The 20,615-nt window shown below is 32.6% G+C and overlaps 1 protein-coding gene across 3 annotated transcripts; it reads left to right on the top strand.

The window, feature by feature from the left end:
- The first annotated feature begins 1,754 nt into the window (after positions 1-1,754).
- Positions 1,755-12,111, top strand: LOC109813329 (uncharacterized). 3 transcript variants are annotated; one of them, XR_003805452.2, is made up of 7 exons: positions 1,755-2,079; positions 2,265-3,489; positions 3,995-4,201; positions 6,857-7,751; positions 8,011-10,585; positions 11,231-11,425; positions 11,678-12,111. XR_003805452.2 is itself a non-coding variant. In XM_029274375.2 (6 exons), exons 2-6 carry the CDS (start codon positions 2,340-2,342, stop codon positions 11,258-11,260), a joined length of 4,857 nt encoding a protein of 1,618 aa, XP_029130208.2. In that variant the 5' UTR covers positions 1,755-2,079; positions 2,265-2,339; the 3' UTR covers positions 11,261-11,634. The 3 variants fall into 3 exon arrangements, 1 of the variants encoding a protein (XP_029130208.2); XR_003805453.2 differs by having other exon boundaries at positions 11,660-12,111; XM_029274375.2 differs by lacking the exon at positions 11,678-12,111 and having other exon boundaries at positions 11,231-11,634.
- The last annotated feature ends 8,504 nt before the right edge of the window (positions 12,112-20,615 follow it).

Raw genomic sequence — 20,615 nt, 5'->3', positions numbered from 1 at the left:
GCGTAACAAATAATCATTCTTAGATTGTTGTTAGATGCTCTACTTTATTTAATAAAATGTTAAATTAGAAGATTCTGGATTTGTACCAGTAAGAATAATTGTTTCATATTAGAACTATTTATTGAAAGTCAGTTCATGTTCCTAACAAAACTGATGGAAGTTGTCTTGCGTCGATTTTGTTTTATTTAAATCTTTACCAAAGAAAAAACGAAAGAAATTCATTTGTCTTTGATTTTTTCCCCAACAATATCAACCAGAATTTTGGTAGCAATACATATGAATCACAACAAATGAGACTGCAAGCTACTAATTTGAAGGTAAAAAATAAAGTTAAGCAATCTCATAGTCAGCTTATGTATATTAAAACTATCAAAACTATTCTAAAAATGGGCTTTAATAAAATTATTTTGTAGTTAAATACATAATATATTTTTGAAATAAAGTAGATATTATAAAAATTATCTGACAACTAAACTACTATATTTCTTTATAGCTCTGGCTAGATACTATGTTTAAAAAAAATGAAAAAGTTCTATCTCGAGTTTTAGTGGACAAATAGTTTTTCAAATTTAGAAAAATAAAATGAAAGGTGTATTTTTGATAATTTTTGACGGAATACATATTAGTCCTTTTTTTAACGGGACATATTAATCTTTTAAGATTGTGAAGAAGGTATAAATATTTATAGTTTTATTTTATATCAGTAAGAGATATATTATGTGTTTCTATTATTTTAAAAAAAAAATACTGGAAGAGAGGAATTGTGTAAGAAGGTGATTTATTTTAACTAGCAGAAAATAGGCATTTCGTGTCTGCATTGTATTAAAAAAATTAAAAGAAAAACAATGAGAAGTTACTCATAAAAAAATAGTTATTAAAAAATAAATAAAAGATAAAATGATTCATGTAAAAATGAGAACCAAAAGTAATTATTGTAAAAATGATTTATTAGTTTCAAATTCTTAAATTTGATTAAAAATATTTTTTCTAATTTTTTAACATAAAAGGGTATAATGGTCTAAAAAAGTGGAGAACAAGGTAGTTACCAAAAAGGGTATTCTCTTTATATAATAGTATAAATAAAGTAAAAATTTAGATTAGGGTAAAACATTACCAATTCTTTTAAGAATTTCCTTAAATAAAGAATAGTGATGAAATTTTTTGTTGGTTTAAAGTAAGAGTTATATTTGAAGTCAGTTTGTTTACCCTTAAAATGCATTATATAAAAAACCTTTCTTATAAAATTATTTTTTTTAAGAAGCAAATAAATTTTTCTTTAAAAAAAAAACCCACCTACTTTGAAAATAAGCACAGAATAGTATAAAACTTCTTATTCTATTAAAAAAACATTTTTTTTTCAAGAAATAAGTTTAAACAAGTAAGTCCAATTTCTATGCGGTTTGAGAAGTACTTATTGCTACATTGTTAGTATAAAAGTTATAAATAAATATTACAAAGAGATATCTTATTAATGAAGAAGGTATGACACTAACTCATGACTCTTATTCAAATACAAAAACATGTAAATATTCTTTAAAACAATTTATTTATTTTTATTATGAATATATCATATTAATTTTTTATTTTTATTTTTAAACCAACAATATTTTTATTAAAAAACACTTTATTTATCCAATAATATAAATGCAGAGGAGGGTTTATTTTATTTTATTTTATTTTATCTTATTTTTATCATATATTACTAATAATATTTACTAATAATAATAATAAAAAAAAAACCTCAGAAACACAAGACCCGGTAACGGTTCCATTCTCAGATGCGCTTGGGCTATTGCCTTTTTCCGACAATAATCTGTTTTCACTCCCTAACCCAAATTCTTCTCCTTCTCCTTTTCCTTCGTCTTCTCTTCTCACTTCTCACTCATCACTCGTCACTCTTCACGCGCAATAACCATAACAATTCCGCCATTCCAATGTGCTTCTCCCCCAAACATAACCCCCTTCTTCCCTAGCTAGGGTTTATCTCTCACTATCCTCACTCCCAACAAAACCCTACCCTCATTATCCGCGCCCTTCGATTCTTCTCCTCGGTAATCGACCCAAATTGAAATATATAGAGTAAGTCGAATTGGTTACGAAATGTATCACCGTTTCTCGAGTGTATTTGATTTGCTGTTGTTTCTTTTATTGAAGATTTTCGAATCAAATCTATCTATCTCACTAGTTCAGCTAGATGGTGTCATCGTGTTATAGTAACTTGTTGGTTCTGGTCTGAATTGCTTATTGCTTATGCTGTTGTTCAGGTTGGGTGGAGAAACAGTGAGTATTGTTTGGGTTGATTGCTGGTTTTAGTTGAATGTAAAGTTTGCATTGGAAGCATGTATAATCAAGTGAATCGTGGTTCTCATTTCGGGCAGAGTTCTGTGCCTCAGGGGCTTCCACCACCGCCGCCTCCGCTGCCGTATCAGCAGGCTCCGCCGCATTTCCATCAATTCCCGCCACATAACATTGGTGGTCCTCCTCCACCACCACCACCTCCAGCAGCAGCTAACATTGGTGGTCCACCACCACCACCACCACCACCTCATGTGTATTTGCATGGACCTCCTCCTCCACCTCCACCTACTTCGTCAGTTCAAGGTTCACTTAATGTGATGCCAAATACCGGACAATCCTATGCTATCCCTTCTCAATTGCACCATGGGAATACCATGGCGCCACTCACATCTTGGCCTCCTGGGCCACCAACTAGAGTATTGCCGCCACCACCACGGCCACCTCCCTCGTCTTCCCAAGGACAAATTTTGTATAACCCTCCTTTCCATCCGCCTCCTCCACAGCCTGGTGATGTTCAGAATCTGCATAATGCTCCTCCACCGCCACCCCCTTCCATGTATTTCCATTCAACTGTTGGGAATTACCAAGTGCCTTCCATTGTTCCCCCACCACTACCATCATCTCCACCACCAGTTTTGCCGGCTCCGCCACCTCCTATCCCTCCCATAACCTCTGCATCGTCAAATGATGCACGTGCTGATGACCCTAACTCTTTGAAGGTGCCTGGCTTGCAATTGAAGGCTGTGGATTCGGTTGACAGGGTTGTAGCTTCTCATCCATCTGGTGTTTTGCATGAATGTGGTTCTGATTCTAATTTGGATGGTGCAAGTGTTAGAGAGGTTGCAGGTGCTGACAGAGATGAGGATCTTCCCCCGCCCAAGCCAACAGAAGAGAAAACTTTGCAGAAGATGGAAGCTTTGTGTCAGCGTATTGCTGAGACAGGTGCTGAAATTGAAGATAAGATTCGTCAAGATGAATTTCAGAATCCTGAATATGCATTTTTGTTTGGTGGAGACCCGGGAACTGAAGCAGCAGTTTCTCACACTTATTTCCTTTGGATGAAAAAGAAATATAATTTGGATACTGGATGGCATGAAAAGAAAGGGAAATCTGAGACTGAATACTCATCAGGGAAACAGTATCATCTGCATGTTGCAACTGTAAATACCGATTCTGACATGGAAATGGAAGGTTAGTTTTCTTTGTTACGATCCTGGCATTGGAATATATTTTGAAGCTATCTCTTTTATTAATACTCATGATAATTGATATTTAACCTTTTTTATGTTGAGGTATTAAATTATGGGATCTGTGATTTTGGTTCAGCATTGGTTTGAGTCTTTGTTATGTATTCATAATACGAAAAGTCTTTATAATTTATGCTGGATTTGGATGTGTTCTAAAGTGCAGGGTGCACACCTTTTGATGGAAAAGCTGTAGTTTTGACTTTTGAGTGTTATAAAATACCAGTACTTGGATAACAAATCATGGACATGTGAGAACCCAAATCTTTGTTTTTGTGTCACATGTTGCCACATGCTCTTTACAGAGTAAAGAAGACTGTTTAGTTGATATAATTTCTCTATCATTAGCCTTAAGGTTGAATATCTCAGGTGTTCTGTTCTGATATCCTGTTTTACAAAGAAGACTGTTGAGCCTGATCTGCTTTATTTTATTTGTCTATGGATGGGTTAAGATGATATCACCCTTTCTGAAAAGGACCAAGGTTCAAATTATGCAACTGAGGCCCCAACTCAGCAACATAATCAGGATGATGACGTGTTTAGCGTGAATCAGAATATACAGCAGCTGCATAATTTAACAGAAAATGACCCTGCCAAGGACATCTCATCCTGCAGTGCTTCATACTTTGGATCCACTGGAGTCAGCAAAAAAAATGAAGGTTTCATTTCAGAAAAACTTCTGTTCTTTATGTTTGGTTGATTTTGGAATTACTTGTTTGATTAGAATTTCCTTTTGAAAGGTCAGTCAGTTTTTCTTTACTCAATCAAGTTAGTAATGCTGGTGATTGATATTTGTCAAAATTAGAGACACATGCAATTTTCTATTACTGTGAAAGTTTTAGCACTGCAATTCAGCACTAGTTCTTCAGTGCTGAATAAATTAGGTATTTAATATAGAGTGTTTGAAAAATTATCTTCTGACTTTAAAATTGAATCTGACTTTGATAGTTTGACGATTGACTTAAGAAACTTTAAGTTAGACTTATAGAAACCAGACAGAAGTCCTGTAAATTGATTGAGTGGGAGCATGATTGTCAAACTCGAGTGTTAACTTGTCAAAATGCAGAGTTTATGAGTGCAGTAACACTAACCTGTTCAACTCATAAGCAAAATCGTTTTTGAGTAAGTAAACTCAAGCAAGCTCGACTAGGATCACATGTAATTGCGATTTTAGATGCAATTGTACGCATCTATGTGGGCCAAAAAAAAATCTTCCAAAACGAGGGTGCAAGGTGCGTTTTGCATTTAGCGGTTTTTTTCACCTTTAAGACAGAGAATTAGGGTCTTTTTCACCATGCAATCTGAAGTGGAATTTGCATTTGTGCATGTGTCTGCAGTCATGGTGGCCGTTGTATGCTTGCAATTATGCTTTGTGAGTGTTGCATTGAAACTTTCACGTTGGGATTTAACTGTGTGCATCTGTGGCTTTATTGCTCAGTGTTGGGGTTCTCATGGCTGTAGTCGTGTCTTGTGAATGCTGTAGCCTCGCTGAAGATTCAGAATTTCCCTTTACCCTTTTTACTAAACTTTGAAATACACAAATAGCAATCCCCTTCTTCTCTATTTACCGAATCATTATTTATTTATTTATTTATTTTATTCAACCTGGAAATACGCTAATTAATGATGATACTATAATTGTTTTTACTGCATACAGTAATTATTTTATTAATTAGTGATATACTAGTAAATTTTGCTATTTTATTGAAGTAGTTTATTATTTTTCTTTATTATGGAGTTGGAATATTGTGATGTTATGTTATTTGTAAGCATTTTAATATAGTTTTTATATTAAGTAAATTCTTACGGGTTTATGATTCAAGTTTATGGAGCCTACATGAGTTTAAACTCTTGAGTTTGACTCCCTTGAGTGGGAGCACTCAGCATCCTTTGAATTTACAGCCATAAAAAAATAAATACATTTTATATTTATACTGACAATGATAAGAAACTAAATTATTTACTATAACTATAATCTTTCCGGTAATACATTAACTCCCATACATTAACTATTCCCAACAGATTGTATGCAAGGTTGTCAATCTCGAGAGTTTACGTAATCTCGTGGAGGCTCCGTAAACTCGTATCGTAAACTCGTCTCGTAAACTCGTAAGAGATTACTCAATAATAAATAAATAAATAAATAAATAAAAATAACATAATAATTGAATATTTTAACTCCCAAATAGCAAATTACATTAATAATAAATGTTATTAACACAAATTTAAGATCAAAAGTTCACACAAATGACAAAACACAAGTTCTTAAAAATAGACAAATAAAAAACTAAGACATCACATGAGTAACGGAGGTGAGGAGCAGTGGTGCGGCGCGGAGGAGGTGTTGCGCTCGCGGTGGCGAGGAGCGCGGAGGAACGGAGGTGAGGAGCGGTGGTGTCGCGCGGAGGAGGTGTTGCGCGCGGAGGTGGTGTGCGCGGAGGAGGTGTGTCGCACGCAGAGGAGGTGTGTCGCGCGTGGAGGTGTGTCGCGCGCGGAGGTGTGTCGCGCAGAGGAGGTGTCGCGCGCGGAGGTGGTGTCGCGCAGAGGAGGTGGTTGAGGCGCGGAGGTGAGGAACGGAGGTCAGGAGCTGAGGTGAGGCGTGGAGAAGAGAAAAGAGTCGTGAAAGAGGCGCTGCGGAGGTTAGAGGAGAAAAGGAGACAAAGTGCCCTAACCCACAACACAAAAAGTGCGTTTTGTGTAAGTGAAAAAAAAAATGGTGAACTCTTAATATCGGAGGTAGTCTCGCGAGTTTACACGAGTTTACCCGAGTTTACCGAGATTGCTCCGAGTTCACTAAAAAACGAGTTTACCTCCGAGTTGTACAGGTAAGCTCTTGTAAACTCGTAAACTCATACGAGTTTACGAGTTGTCACTAGAGATTGACAACCATGATTGTATGCACTGAATGCAGAAATTATTCATCATACAAAATTTCATCTAATATCCATTATAGGATATTTTTTTGTTAATTTCTTTCATATCATTAAATAATTTAAAAATGTTTGTGGTGAATAACAGTATTTCACCTTGTATTCATTGGAAAAGAGGATAGTAATATAATTGTTTTTGCAGAAACGTAGCAAGTCATTGTTCATGATCACTGCATGTTGATTACTTGCTGTTTTTTCATTGAATGCTTTCAGAAGTAATTACCTTTTGTGTTGTTTTTATGTAACCCTATCTGAATTCAGAAGTGATATATATTAAGAGTCCACTCTGTTATTTAATGTCAAATTCATTCTAGGTTTACTTTGATATATTGCTCTATTTAAAGGATTTTGTTTGTGTTAATAAGTCTCTTTAATAAAATACAGGACCAGAGATTTTATCTGATTCAGAGCACATGAAATCTACAATACCAGTTACCAAGGGTGGTAGTCCTGTAAATGACTCCACTAAAGTTGCCGAATTACCCCTGGGCACAGCTTTGGAGAGATCTGCAGCTCTTGTAGAGAATGATTTCACACACACTAGTACTTCTGATCACAATGAAACCACTATTCCCGATAGAGATCATGGGCTACTCATAAGGAGTGGCAGCCCAATACGACTTCTTCAAGATTATGCTTCTGATGACACTTCAGATAATGAAAATGAAGGCAATGCTGCAGATGTTAATGTTTTCACGGTTTCAGGAGGTGCTGACACTGGTGCTTCAGCTGCCCATATAGATTCTGGGAGTTATATGGAGACTGATATCAGATCTAAGATTTCATCCAGTGCCCAAAAGGGATTAGGGCCACTCTCCAGAACATCACGGGATGATTCAGAAATATCTCCACATTTATTACAAGAGTCTAAGGAAACCCGTAAGAAATCTGTCTCACGTTGGACTAGTGATGGATGCATTGAGCATAACCTTGAAAATCAGGTGTCTGTTAATTTTGCTGCTTCGATAGAAGCTTTCAAAAGCAAAGATGCATTAGAGGGTGCTGGCATTGACTGTGGTAGTAAAAGTGTTAATGCTGGAAAGCAAGATGAGGGAAAAACCTCAAAAGTTGAACCAAATGTTCTGAAAGGAGATGAATTTGGAAGACATCTCCGAGAAGGTCTTACAGATAGTGATTCTGATGATTCACGCTATCAGCGCACAAGGAGAATAAAGAAAAGAGATAGAAGCCGGAGTCACAGCCGGTCTCCTGACCGGAGGAGTAGGAGGAATAGGAGGAGTCCCCGGAGGAGAAAGGATAAAAGAAACAGGTCCCGCAGGTATGTACCGCACTTGTGCAGTGCATTGTAGGATGTCCTTAGTTACATACTGCAAATCTTGTCCCCAAACAAATAATTTGTATTAGGATGCTCAAGTCTAACTTTTCTAGGTTATTTGTTGTATGAATTGAACATAAAACCTCCCTCCTGCTAGTGAGGATCAGTTGTCTTTCTTTACATTTTGGAATTTGGCTCTTGCTTTCCTATAATTATATCTGAAGAATACTACATTGAAATTTTCAATTTTTGTTGGTTTCAGCTGGTCCCCTAGGCACCGAAGGAGCAGGAGTAGGTCTCCAATCTTAAGACGTTCAGGTGACTTTCGTGGTGAGAATGTGAAAAGGAACAAGGATCAGTGCTTGGACTTCCTTCGAGGAAAGTGCTATCGAGGAGCTTCTTGCAAGTACAGTCACCATGAATCTGACATGAATGCTACTTCAAGGCGGTATCATAGGAATAAACATGATCTGGAAGTCAATTCTCATGCAAAAGCATCTAAGATTAATGGAGATACAAAGAATATTTCTTCTGAAGTGTTGGATAATGAGCGTGATGGAGTCAAAAGTCAGGATGGGGATATTTGTCAGAATGTAACTATCCAGGAAGTAGTACAGAAAAAAGAAGATTCAGGGAGGCATGCTGTTGCGTCAACTACCATACATATCGATGATCAATCAGTTAATAGCAATCTAATTAAATCTGAATGTATCAGAGAGGTTGCTCCTGAAATGCAGGAAACTTCAATCCATGAAAATGATAGCTTTCAGAAAGCAGGGGTTTCTCATCAGCAACACTTGGTTGACAGCTTTCACCCTGAAGCTTTAGACAGTGGTGATACTTCTAAACAATCTAGTGCATATCCAGATGTCATTCCATCAGAAGATGGCCCATTTGTTCAGCAAATGCGACTCAATGTTTCAGCTGTTGGAATTCCGGAACATTCTGGTTACCCATCTCAGCATGTAAATGTATCCTTTGTGACTGGTTCGTTGCCTGATAAAAGATCAACTGTTTCTGCTAGTGCTAATGAAGTTCCTGGTAGTGAACCTCTACCACACATGTTACCATCAACTCAGCTACAGTCAGCCACTAATTCTGTTGGTCAATGTGTCACATCAGAGCAAACTTCATTGCACTCTCAGGCTTCTAGAGAATTACCTCCACTGAGTGGTTCTATAGTGGAATTACCACTTCATTCTTACCAGTTGCCTGCTTCTGTTGTCTCAAATTCACAGGGTGATGCTGTGCATATGACACAAATTTCGAGGCAGTGTGGTGTGATGCAACAAAGTGCATTCTTTCCTTTCCAATCCACTACCAGAGAAAAGTTTGAACCTTACCCAGCTCCATTACATACACAGAATGCTCACTTCAATGTACCACCTAATAGCTCTAGGACATCCTTGCCACTACCACCGCCACCACCACCACCACCACCATCAAGAGCGGTGCATAATTCCAGTTTAAACTCAGGAGTTGCAAAATCATATATTTCTTCCGAATTCAATCAGAGTCAATTGCATTCGAGGGCTGACTTTGTTTCTCAGAATTCTGAGTTTAAGGATCAAGCATACCCTCCAATGCAGGACCATTCACGATCATTCATGCTTACAGAACCTTTCTCTCCAAAGCATCTCCCTCAAGGGAACCCAGCTAGTCAATTACTTTCAGGCTCTAATCTCAACAGAGAAGACTTTCATAATCAACTTTCGATGCCGGACTCAAAATTTTCATGTAATACATCATTTGGCAGCCTGCAGCCTCAACCAAATCAATTTTCCTGGAAGTTGGATGTGAACAGACTGCAACCTCCTCTGGGTGACAAGTTGCCTCCTGAAGGACATTTTCTGACATCTTCCCACGTTGATTCATTATCACAGAAGCAACAATCAATGTATAATTTCCAATGTTCTGTATCTGAGGCTAATTTGGGTGCGCCTGGGGAGACTGCTACTGTTTCCAGATTTCCACCTGATTTTCTGGATAACAATCATTCAATTTCTATTCCATCTTTTGGGGGATCAAGAATATCTGCTCACTATAATCCTTATGCATCAACCTTTGAGAAACCACTTAGTTCCAAATTCAGTTCAAGTATTTTTAGACAGGAAAATGAAGTTATCCCTGGTAACAATTATGCTTCTTCTAGATTGAACCATACTCCTGTAAATGGGGAAGGTGATGGTGGGGTTGGGTCAAGACAGTCAGCATCCTCATCAAAATCAGCTAGAGCCCTTGGTCAGATGTTACCTAGGTCTGGTGGTGACCAATATGACCCACTTTTTGATAGCATTGAACCATCATCCTCTCTGAAAAAAAATGATTTTGATCAGAAGCAGGAAGTTACAGGTGAATCCAACATCAGTCTAAGGCCCAAAAGTTCTTACATGTCTCTGGATGCAGATGATAACAAGCATGAGGAGGTTGGGGCTGTTGCCTCTACCACTTCTCAGAATAATGATGAATATGGTGAGACAGCAGGTGCAGAAGATTGTGCTGATGAAAATGAGAGTGTAAGCGATCAAGTGGATGCTGCAAAAATGACTACAGGGGATGTTGAGATTAATCAGGTCAAGTCTCCAGGGAAAAGAAAAAAGAGTAAGGATTCCAGATCGATGAAATTGTTCAAAGTTTCCATTGCGAACTTTGTAAAGGAGGTTTTGAAACCATCATGGCGGCAAGGTAATATGAGCAAGGTGGCTTTCAAAACCATTGTAAAGAAGACTGTGGATAAAGTGTCAGGAGCCATGAAAGGCCATCGTGTACCCAAGTCCCAAGCAAAGATAAGTCAATATATTGATTCATCACAGCGAAAGTTGACTAAACTTGTGATGGTAAATGATTTTCTCATCACTTATTTGTATTTTTGTTTCCCTCATCAGATTTAAGTTGGTAGCTGCTATTTGTTTGGTTTTGTGTTTTTGCATCCTTACGTGAAGCTGTGCTGTGAATTAACAAAGCTATGCATTTTATAAACAAATCTCTGTTCTGTGAAAATGACGAGAGGCTTGACACAAAGACTTCCCCTTTTGTCTTGGAATATTAGCGTATTTAAATGGAAAAGAAAAATTCTTTGTAACTTGTTTGAAAGGAACTATTTTGATTTTAACTGCACTTTTAATGTTTCCTTTCCTTGAGTGATTTTAACTGAAGTAGCTTCTGTGCTGAACTGTTACTGGTTACATATATCCAAAACTCGAGTTTGTCTACTTGTGTCTGTAAGACAGATTTTAGAGTATCTATTGAACTTCATTAGTGGTCTCTCATCCAATGATTCTTTTTAATTGCAAGGAATTATCTTTTTCTTTCATTTTTTATAAAGTAATTGGAGATGGGAAAGCACTATATATTAGTTTTTTTACCAAAAAAATTATAGAATATTGACCAGACTTGGAAAGTTGATTCAAGGATAACAATATGCCTAAGCGTTAATATTCAAATTGCTTTTAGTGATGTTCCATTCCCTACATTTTTTGCAGGGTTATGTTGACAAGTATGTCAAGGTATGAAAGTGAAGCCAATGTTTCTCCATCATTCAATGTCAATAGGTGCTGCATTTCTACTGGAAACACCTGTGCTTCCCTGGAGTTGTCAATCAAAGGCGTACCAGATAGGTGCAAGAATGATTGATCAACACTCCAGTTCCTGAAGAATTTTTGGTCGTCCCCAAATATGTATGTATTGTATTTTCTTCTTGTTATTATTGTGATTTTCTTTTAATTTATAGTTCCCACTCCCATGTTATATATTAGCATTTCTAAGTGGTTTACCCATGAATGTTGCAAAGTTGGAATTAGTTCTCTTTTTATTGTTTTTACGATAGAAGCAAGTAAAAAAAAAAAATTCTATAAGAAAACAGTAATTTTTTTTTTTGGTGCATAAATTTTTTTCTTTTTAATGTTCCAAAGCATCTCGTGGGTTGGCAGACTTACTACTGGCCTCATCAAATATCTTCCCCAAACCATGGAAATGAAGAATTGCAGAGATGCTGTTATCAAACTTGTTTGTAATCGTGGAGGATTGATGATGGTATCATATACTCATTAGTTATACTGCAAAATGACATTGGTCGTTTATTTTATCTTACTTTGCGGAAATTGGCATTCTATTGCTAGGGCGGGGGATTTGAACCAAACCTGAGCTTGTTACTTAACTGGCAATGTCACTTGTCTTGTCTTTGCTGTGTACAGTGCACAAGAATTTAGCTTGCGTGTGAAAATTTCTCTGAAGGAAATATTTCCTGTAACCTTTTCTTTCCCAGTTCGGGTAACAAGATGTTTCTGGTTTTATTTTCCAAAATGAATATGACATAAGAGTAGTGCAATAATAATGATATGCATATTGCATCTTCATAATTAAAGTCTATATGGGGTTTTCGATATTAATATCTTTCTCACATGTGCTTTCCCACATGTCACATTTAGTATGAAATTAAATTTGTCCCATTAATTCTTAAGTTTGAAAATCCTTTTGGAATAAGAATTAATTTCATGACTATGTGAAAATATAAAATAATTAAATTTTTTTAATCATGTTATTGATGCGAAATATTTATTGGTTCCATCTATCTTTAATCTCTATTGAAGAATATGAATAACTGGCATGAGAGATTTCTTCCTCTAATCATGTATTTTTACATATAAGACTTGAACATGAGACTATGCTTAAGAGGATCAAATCTAATACTATTTGATTAACTTGTTAGTTAAAATAATTAGCGAGTCGCTTTAAATTTTATATTTTGAACTTCACCTTATATTAAGTGATTCCATTCCCATTTTTCAAATGTAGTTGTCCTCACACCACTATCATCATGGTTTTTACTATAACAGTAATTGTCATTTGAAATTAGATGTCATAGTTATTAGTGTTCCCATAACTTTTATTGATGTCATCACAATTTGAACTAATAAATAATTAGATAAGATACTAAACTTGATTTTCATGATTCAGTTGTATTAAATCAATATTAATATTTTGATAAAAAAATTGTAGCCATTTATTGATAAAAAAATGGTATTAATAAAATACTACTAGTATTAGTAATAATTAAATGGCACATAAAATAATAATAATAATAATAATAAAATATTATCATAATTTTATAATCTTAAATATAGGTTTTTCGTATTTAATTTTATATATATATATATATATATATATATATATATATATATATATATATATATATATATATATATATATACTCACTTACATATGTATAAGGGAATTTTTCTTATTCTAAGAGTAAGTCTTAGTAGATTTACTTAATCAATTAACCTAGGATTTTTATACAACAGTAATGACAACAGTAATAGTGATGGTGACAACTATAATATTGGAAATAATAGTGATGGTGTTAGTAGCAATGGTAGTGGTGATAATGACGGTGGTAGTGGCAATAATATTAATGGTGGTGACAACGACAATGACAATAACAATCGTAATGACATTTATAATAATTATGATGTTAATGGTGTATGGTAATTTTGATTATAGCCATTTAATATGAACTGTCTAGTTTAATTATTATTATCAATAGTTCTTATTTTTCATTATAAGAAATGTTCTCATTTAAAATGTATTTTTTATATATTGTGTTGACAATATTGTTACATATAATTGATGAGGTTATTTTATGATATTTATCTGAGGAGATATTTTATAAGAGTTAGTTTTATACACTATCAGTTATGAGTTATGAGGAGTGTCTTTTATAAGACTTATTTTTATAAAGTTATTTCACACACGACTCCACAATGATTAAGAGGCTTTTTAGATAATGATCAAATGTTATTTCACACACAACTTCACAATGATTGAGAGGCCTTGAGTCATCACCCAAAATGCCTCTCAATCATTGGAGTATGCTTGTGTTTTATAAGTTGTTATTTCTTCTCTTATTTTATTGATGTGAAACTTATTTGTATCCCAACAATAATTTCATAAATTTTCATAGGATTTTGCTAATTGTAGGAATGACTTTTGACATGAAAATGAATTGTTTCACGTCCTTAATGATCTTGATAGAGAAAAATACTTGGTATTTTTAAATTAAGCTTCACAATTTTAAGTCCATCATTATCATTTTTATTCAATACATGAGTTGAACTTATGCTAACATCTATAAAACTATTACCAAAAATGTCGTTCTGAGAATTTTTTAAGTGAATTCGCCAATCCTAGATGAAACCTCATCTTCAACATTACTAGCCGATAAATATCATATTTTTGAACTTATTATTCAAACCTAAGAACTTGAATGAGAAGATGTTTTGTATATGTGGAGAAATGTTACTTTGAAAGATATGAAAGTAGGATCAATTATCTTTTAAAAATTGAAAAATATATTAACTTTATTTTTCTTTGTTTCAAAACTTATCATTTATATTATATTTTTCATTAATTATATTTTTATTTAGATGTCCATGTTATCTTATGAATTTATAACATGTTTTCATATTAAAACAGTCTTTCAAAATCTTGATCTAATATGTTTCTAATTGTGTCATTTGGGTCAAATTAATAATAATTTTTTTAATAAAATAAATACTTTTTAATGGGTTTGTATAAAAATTTATTTTAATAAAATCTTTTTCTATATTTTTTTTAAAAAAATACTCTTAGACTTTTTTTTTTTTTTTTTTTTTTTTTACTTTTAAGCAAACTCACCAATTCTAATGTTAATTCTCGTTACATAATAAAATTGTTTTATTTTCTTAAATAAAAAAATATTTTTAAATATTAATATATTTGTAGTTAGAATTTTAACTATAGAGAATCTTGATTCATTCCATCAGTAACATACGAGTGTTAAAAAATAGTTAGAAAATCAAAATCCAAAAAATTGAGAAAACATATTGTAATTCATTCTGTGTGAATGATACTACTAATACTATATATATACTGACCTCTACGTGCCTACCATGCATGTAGATGCAAATTTTTTAGGCTTAATCGCATAGGAGAGAAAGCAAAAGGAGGGTGTGCGTGTTACGTTTCTTGTCCCCATGTTTCCTAACCTCGCAACAAAATTCAAAATTTGAATTTGGGGGAGGAGAATCGCACTTCACCTCCTATAAATATATCATCCATCCCCTCACTCTCTCATCTCATTCTAATTCTCTCATTCATACTTCACTATTTTCCTTCACTATGTTGTTGCTATTGTTTTGTTGTTCTTCTCTCCTTCATTGGAACATTTTTCTTTGCATAAGTTAGTTGAAAGATAGTGACAATATTTATTTTGTATAGGTTAATTTATTTCAGTATTTTGGTTTAATTATAGCATAAATATGATTAAATAAACATTTGTGTATGTGAGTTTTTAATTATTTAGGAATTATTTGGTTAAATATTATATGTATAGTTAATTAGTTAATGTGTAGAAATATTGTGATTACTTATATGTTATGTATATTTTTACTATTTAAATTAAAGATTAATTATGATATATGTTTTTTTAGTTATATTTGTTATTTTATAGTTTATATTTTATGAATTAAATATTTTTTACATTAATTATTTTATTATTGAGTAAATTTGTGTGAAAAATATTGTATATTTGTTTAATTTAAAAATTTGTAAAAAAAATAAATATTGTTAGAAAATTAATAATTTACTTTGTTAAAATATGATTGATTTGTGTGTTTTTTAATTTATTTTTATTATTATTTTTTAGATTATATTTTGTTTTTGTTGTTGATATGTGATTTTTAATATATATATATATATATATATATATATATATATATATATATATATTGTAAATTTATTTTGTAGGTTGGTGTTCATCTAATCTCATAAATTGTTGTATCCGGATTTATATTTTCATTAAAGCTTAGTTACAAATTTTAAATTTAAAAATATAATTTATTTTATAATATTTGTGACCATAATTATTTTATTATGTTGAAATTATTTTGTGAAGTATTATAAATTTAGTTAAATACTTAACATGTATAAATAAATAAAGAAATATTGTCATTGTTTGTAAATTTTGTTTAGGGTTTAAATAAAGAAATATATGTTTGTTAGTTATAAATCTTATTTTATACTTTAAATTTTATGAAAAAAAAACATTTATGACATTTAATATTGAATAACTTAATTTGTAGAAATTAAAGAAATGTTTTTAGGCATATTTAATAATTTAGTTTGTAAAACTATGAAATATGATGAAGTTGAACAAAATTAATTATTTAATTATAAAGTTTTATAATGAAATATAATTTAGATAAATTATATTATTATATTTTTATTGAAGAAAATTTTAAAATAAATAAATTAGTTAAATTTGTATATATATTTTTAGATTATGTTAGAATTAAATATAAATGTTAGTTATAATCAAAGTTAAATTTATATTTCTTTAGGTTTATATTTGTATATTATTTGAGATTATAATCGTGTAAAATGATTATAAAACTGAATAATGTTTAAAATAAATTATGTTTATCGTTAAATATATTTAAAGTTAATTTTATTTAAAATATATTATTTTGATATTTTAAATGTTAAGTATATATAAAGTTTAATATTATATTAATTTAATTAATGTTTTTATAAATTATAGTACAAAAAATTATATAAATTAGAGATATTTACATTTAGTTGATAATGTGTATAATTTTTGGAAAGTTAAATTTCTTATTTATAATTTAAAAGTATTATAGAAGAATTTTTAAACATGCATGCATTTTATTAGTATATAAATTGTTTGAAATAGACATTGATGCATTTAATTAGTATTATCATATTTAATTGTATAGTTTTTTTTTATTATAATGGTTAAAGTAAAAGTTGAGAAATCGATTATTTTATAAATTTTATTTGGTCATTTATATTTGTTATGATTTAATAATATTTCTATAATTATTTTTTAAAATTAAATTTATTTATGATTTCAGTATGTCGCGACAAATTGTTCATCCTAAACCCATGGATAAGTCATTAGTAAAGTTACAACCATTTCATGTGTCTGAACATGTCTGGAATGGTATAGAAGACAAAATATTAAAGGTCAGAAGAGCTATAAAGAGTGAATTGTGTGATGGGATAATTCATGATGAAATCCAACCTTTATTACATCAAGCTGAATTTTTGGGAGTGGCACATTTTATATATTTTTCGATTGACCATCACCTAATAGCTGCATTGGTTGAGCATTGGAGACCGGAAACCCATACATTTCACATGACCTTCGATGAGTGTATTATTATGTTGGAGGATATTGCCATTATATTTGAGTTGAAGGTCGATGGGAAGCCTATGATTGTATTTTCTACACGACATTGGATTAATTTGGTGGAATAACTATTAGGAGTTTCACCCATATCTAATGTGTTGAGTGGTGGCAGGTTAAAGATGAATTGGATCGACAACCACTTTTCTAATATATTTAAGCATTTGCATAGCCAAGAGCAATTGGAATGTTTTACTATAGCATTTATTCTACGATTCATTGGCGGTTTCCTATTTTTTGATCATTCAAATACATATGTACCTTTGAGATATTTGGCTATGCTTGTAGACTTGGATTATTGTGGTCATATTAGTTAGAGATCAACTGTGCTAGCAAATATGTATAAAGAGTTGTGCGTATCCACCAACTATGACCACAAGGAAACAAGTGGTGCATGTACATTGTTGCAAGTATGGGCATGGTATCGATTCCCAATAGTTGCACCACCACATCCACCACTATCTGTTACTAGTGTTCCTCTAAGTGCAAGGTTAGTAGGTATATAATTTGTGGTATATTAAACATATTAAGCTTCAAAATTTAATTATTACGTTATACTAACAATGTTGTTATCAATTTAAAAGGTGGAACAATGACTTGCATAAACCCAGAGAAGGAAAAAAGATAGTCAAATATCGAATTTTTTTTGACAAATTAGGTCAACAGGATCTAAGAATTCTTTTTATTAAGCTTAAATATTATTTATAATTAAATTTATTTGATATTGATATAGTAATCATTTTTGTTTAATGCAAGTTGTATGGCAACCATATATTTAATTGTTGTCTACATTACCTCTTTACTATCTACAAGACTCTAGAGTTTGGAGGGTTGTTGTACATCTTATTCATTACCACATCGTTGAGTAACATTATGTGGATTGTGTAATGTGGAAATTTGGCATGGTCCAACACATTCCTTCTGATCCAATTCATCCTGATAAATTGCACAATCTTATTTTACGAGACTAGGATGATATTGACTGGAGAATTACACACTTTCAGTTTATTCAGGAGTGGAAATCATGATGGGACTGTGTATGGACACAACACATATATGATACACCAGAGTAAGTTCTAACTCTAAGTACATGGTTTGATATAAAAAAAGATACTCGACGATGGATGTCACATCGTACCGCGAAAAATGCATATGTGGTTAGTGTATTTTTCTTTAACTATAAAGTGAAGGAATTATTTTATGAATTTGTATTAATTAATAAAAATTATAATTTTTTTATTCATTCTTTCAAGCTAATGTGTTAGAGCACAATTATCACGGTAGCAACCCAAAGCATAAAGATGTTTTTGATTTGGCTGCTATGAGGGAGAATCTCACAAGTTGTTTGGAGGTTGATTATGAGGTGCATAGGGTTACTTACCCTTCTACACCAGCTCCACCTCCATCACAACATGAGCCAGATTTGGTGGTTTTCGAGCATATTGGGGCAGGTTGACGTGAAGGTCAAGGTCTTAGTCATCGATGTAGGTGGGTTGAGCACTAATCATTAGAGTTACCAACGCCATCGAGTGAGACCCCTACAAGGACTTATTATGCAACTCTTATGTCGCCATCTAGAGATTATATGTAGTATGTTTACTCTTCTGCTCATGCTGTGTCTAAACATGTTGTTGGTGGTAATGGTGCATTTGTGACACCTTCAACATCTGATGTACCTGATATCCCTATGACCACCAATGTGGCCACAATGTTTGGTGAATACGTTCCTAGTATGCAACCATCATTTACTGCTCTTACATATCAAGCAAACATGATGACTCAATTTGCACCATATTTGCCTTATCGTTTTGGTCAACCATGGTAGGTACATCATTCATGACTATAGGACCATCAGCTGGTTTTTTTGGTGGTGGTAGTTCTTTCCAACATCCAAGTTTAGGTTATGACCTAAATGCAACATTTGCAGGAGAATAGTCACACCTCCATAGAGATGATGGAGATGATGTAGATGATGAGCAGGGTGTTAGGAGGAATCTAGATCGTGGAGCTAGACATAGGTAGAGGTGATGTATTCTTATTCCCCATGATGAGCATGATCCATTGTGGAAACCACGTAGATGATGTTTTTTGTTATTGTTTAGGTTTTTTTTATGTATTTTGCTGAACGTTGTGTAATATTTTTTGTCATTAAACTTATAATAATATTTACAATTTGAATAATATTTATTCTTGTGAATACTTGTTAATGTCTAAAGTTGCACTAAATTGAGTCATAAAATTTGCATTCACAAAGGTAGTTCAAACACTAAGAAACACATAAAATTCGTTGGAAGCTAAGAGTTAAAAGAACTAAGAAACGCATAAAATTAACAGAAAATATCAAATCATGTAGTCAAATAAACTATTCACGTGTTAGGAATAATGAATTTTGTTTGTCATTTCTACCTATAAAAATGAACAGCCTAGATCTTACCGACAAAATTAACGCATAAGATCACATCGTGTAGTCAAATGAACTATTCACGTGTTAGGAATCATGAATATGGTTTGTCATTTCTACCTGTAAAAAATGAACGGCCCAAATCCCACCAACAAAATTAATGCACAAGACCACATCGTGTAGTCAAATGAACTATTCATGTGTTAGGAATCATGAATGTGATTTGTCATTTTCGTCTGTAAAAAATGAATGGCCCAGATCCCACTGACAAAATTAACGTACAAGATCACACCGTGTTGTTAAATGAACTATTCACATGTTAAGAATCATGAATGCGGATTTTCATTTCTTCTTGTAAAAAATGAACGGCCCAGATCCCACCAATAAAATTAATGCACAAGATCACACTATGTAGTCAAATGAACTATTCACATGTAAGGAATCATAAATGTGGTTTGTCATTTCTACCCATAAAAAATGAATGGCCCAGATCCCACTTACAAAATTAACACACAAGATCACACCAATCCACTCAAATGCACATATACATCATTCATTATTTAAAGATGTCAATACTCTTCACTAAAATGCATATCTCAAGCTTTTAACATCATTATTTGTGTTTCAGTTGTTTTCGTGCATTGGTGGTAAATTTTACTCTCATTTTGAAAATGTGTTTCATTTGCTTACTTTATTATAATGGTAGTAGAGTTAACAATCATCAAGGTTATATTTTTATTGGTCCAACAAAAAAAATCGTGTAAATCATGGAATAGATTTTTAATCTTTAAAGAAAAAAATTCATATCAAGTTGAAATTACATCATAACCAAATTGTTTTTAGCATCACTTGTAGATATTTGCATTCTCTTAATCTGTTTTTTTTTATGAAGGATGAGAAATTGTAGACAATGAAAACGTTTAGTGTATGTTTAATAATTTTGAATGGCAATTTCATATGACTATGATAGAACTATATATAGATATTGATATTGTTAGTTTGTCTTCTTTTTCTTTGCAAGATTTAACTACAATAGAAGAAGCGCATCAAGCCCAACTTTTGACACATTCAAATGTAATGAGTAGTGACCATCAACTTCAACAAATAATTTTGCTACCAAGAAATCATCCTAATTCAAACGTTGATTTTGCAAAAAAACTTAAGTGAGGATGATCATATCAATGTTGAACAAGATGATGAAATTGCAGATGATAGTTCA

The sequence above is a fragment of the Cajanus cajan genome, chromosome 6 (assembly GCF_000230855.2).
Source record: "Cajanus cajan strain Asha chromosome 6, NIPB_CcT2T_4, whole genome shotgun sequence".
In the NCBI taxonomy this organism is placed as follows: domain Eukaryota; kingdom Viridiplantae; phylum Streptophyta; class Magnoliopsida; order Fabales; family Fabaceae; genus Cajanus; species Cajanus cajan.
The sequence above is the reverse complement of the archived record's forward strand: the minus strand, read 5'-3'. Positions and strand labels throughout refer to the sequence as shown.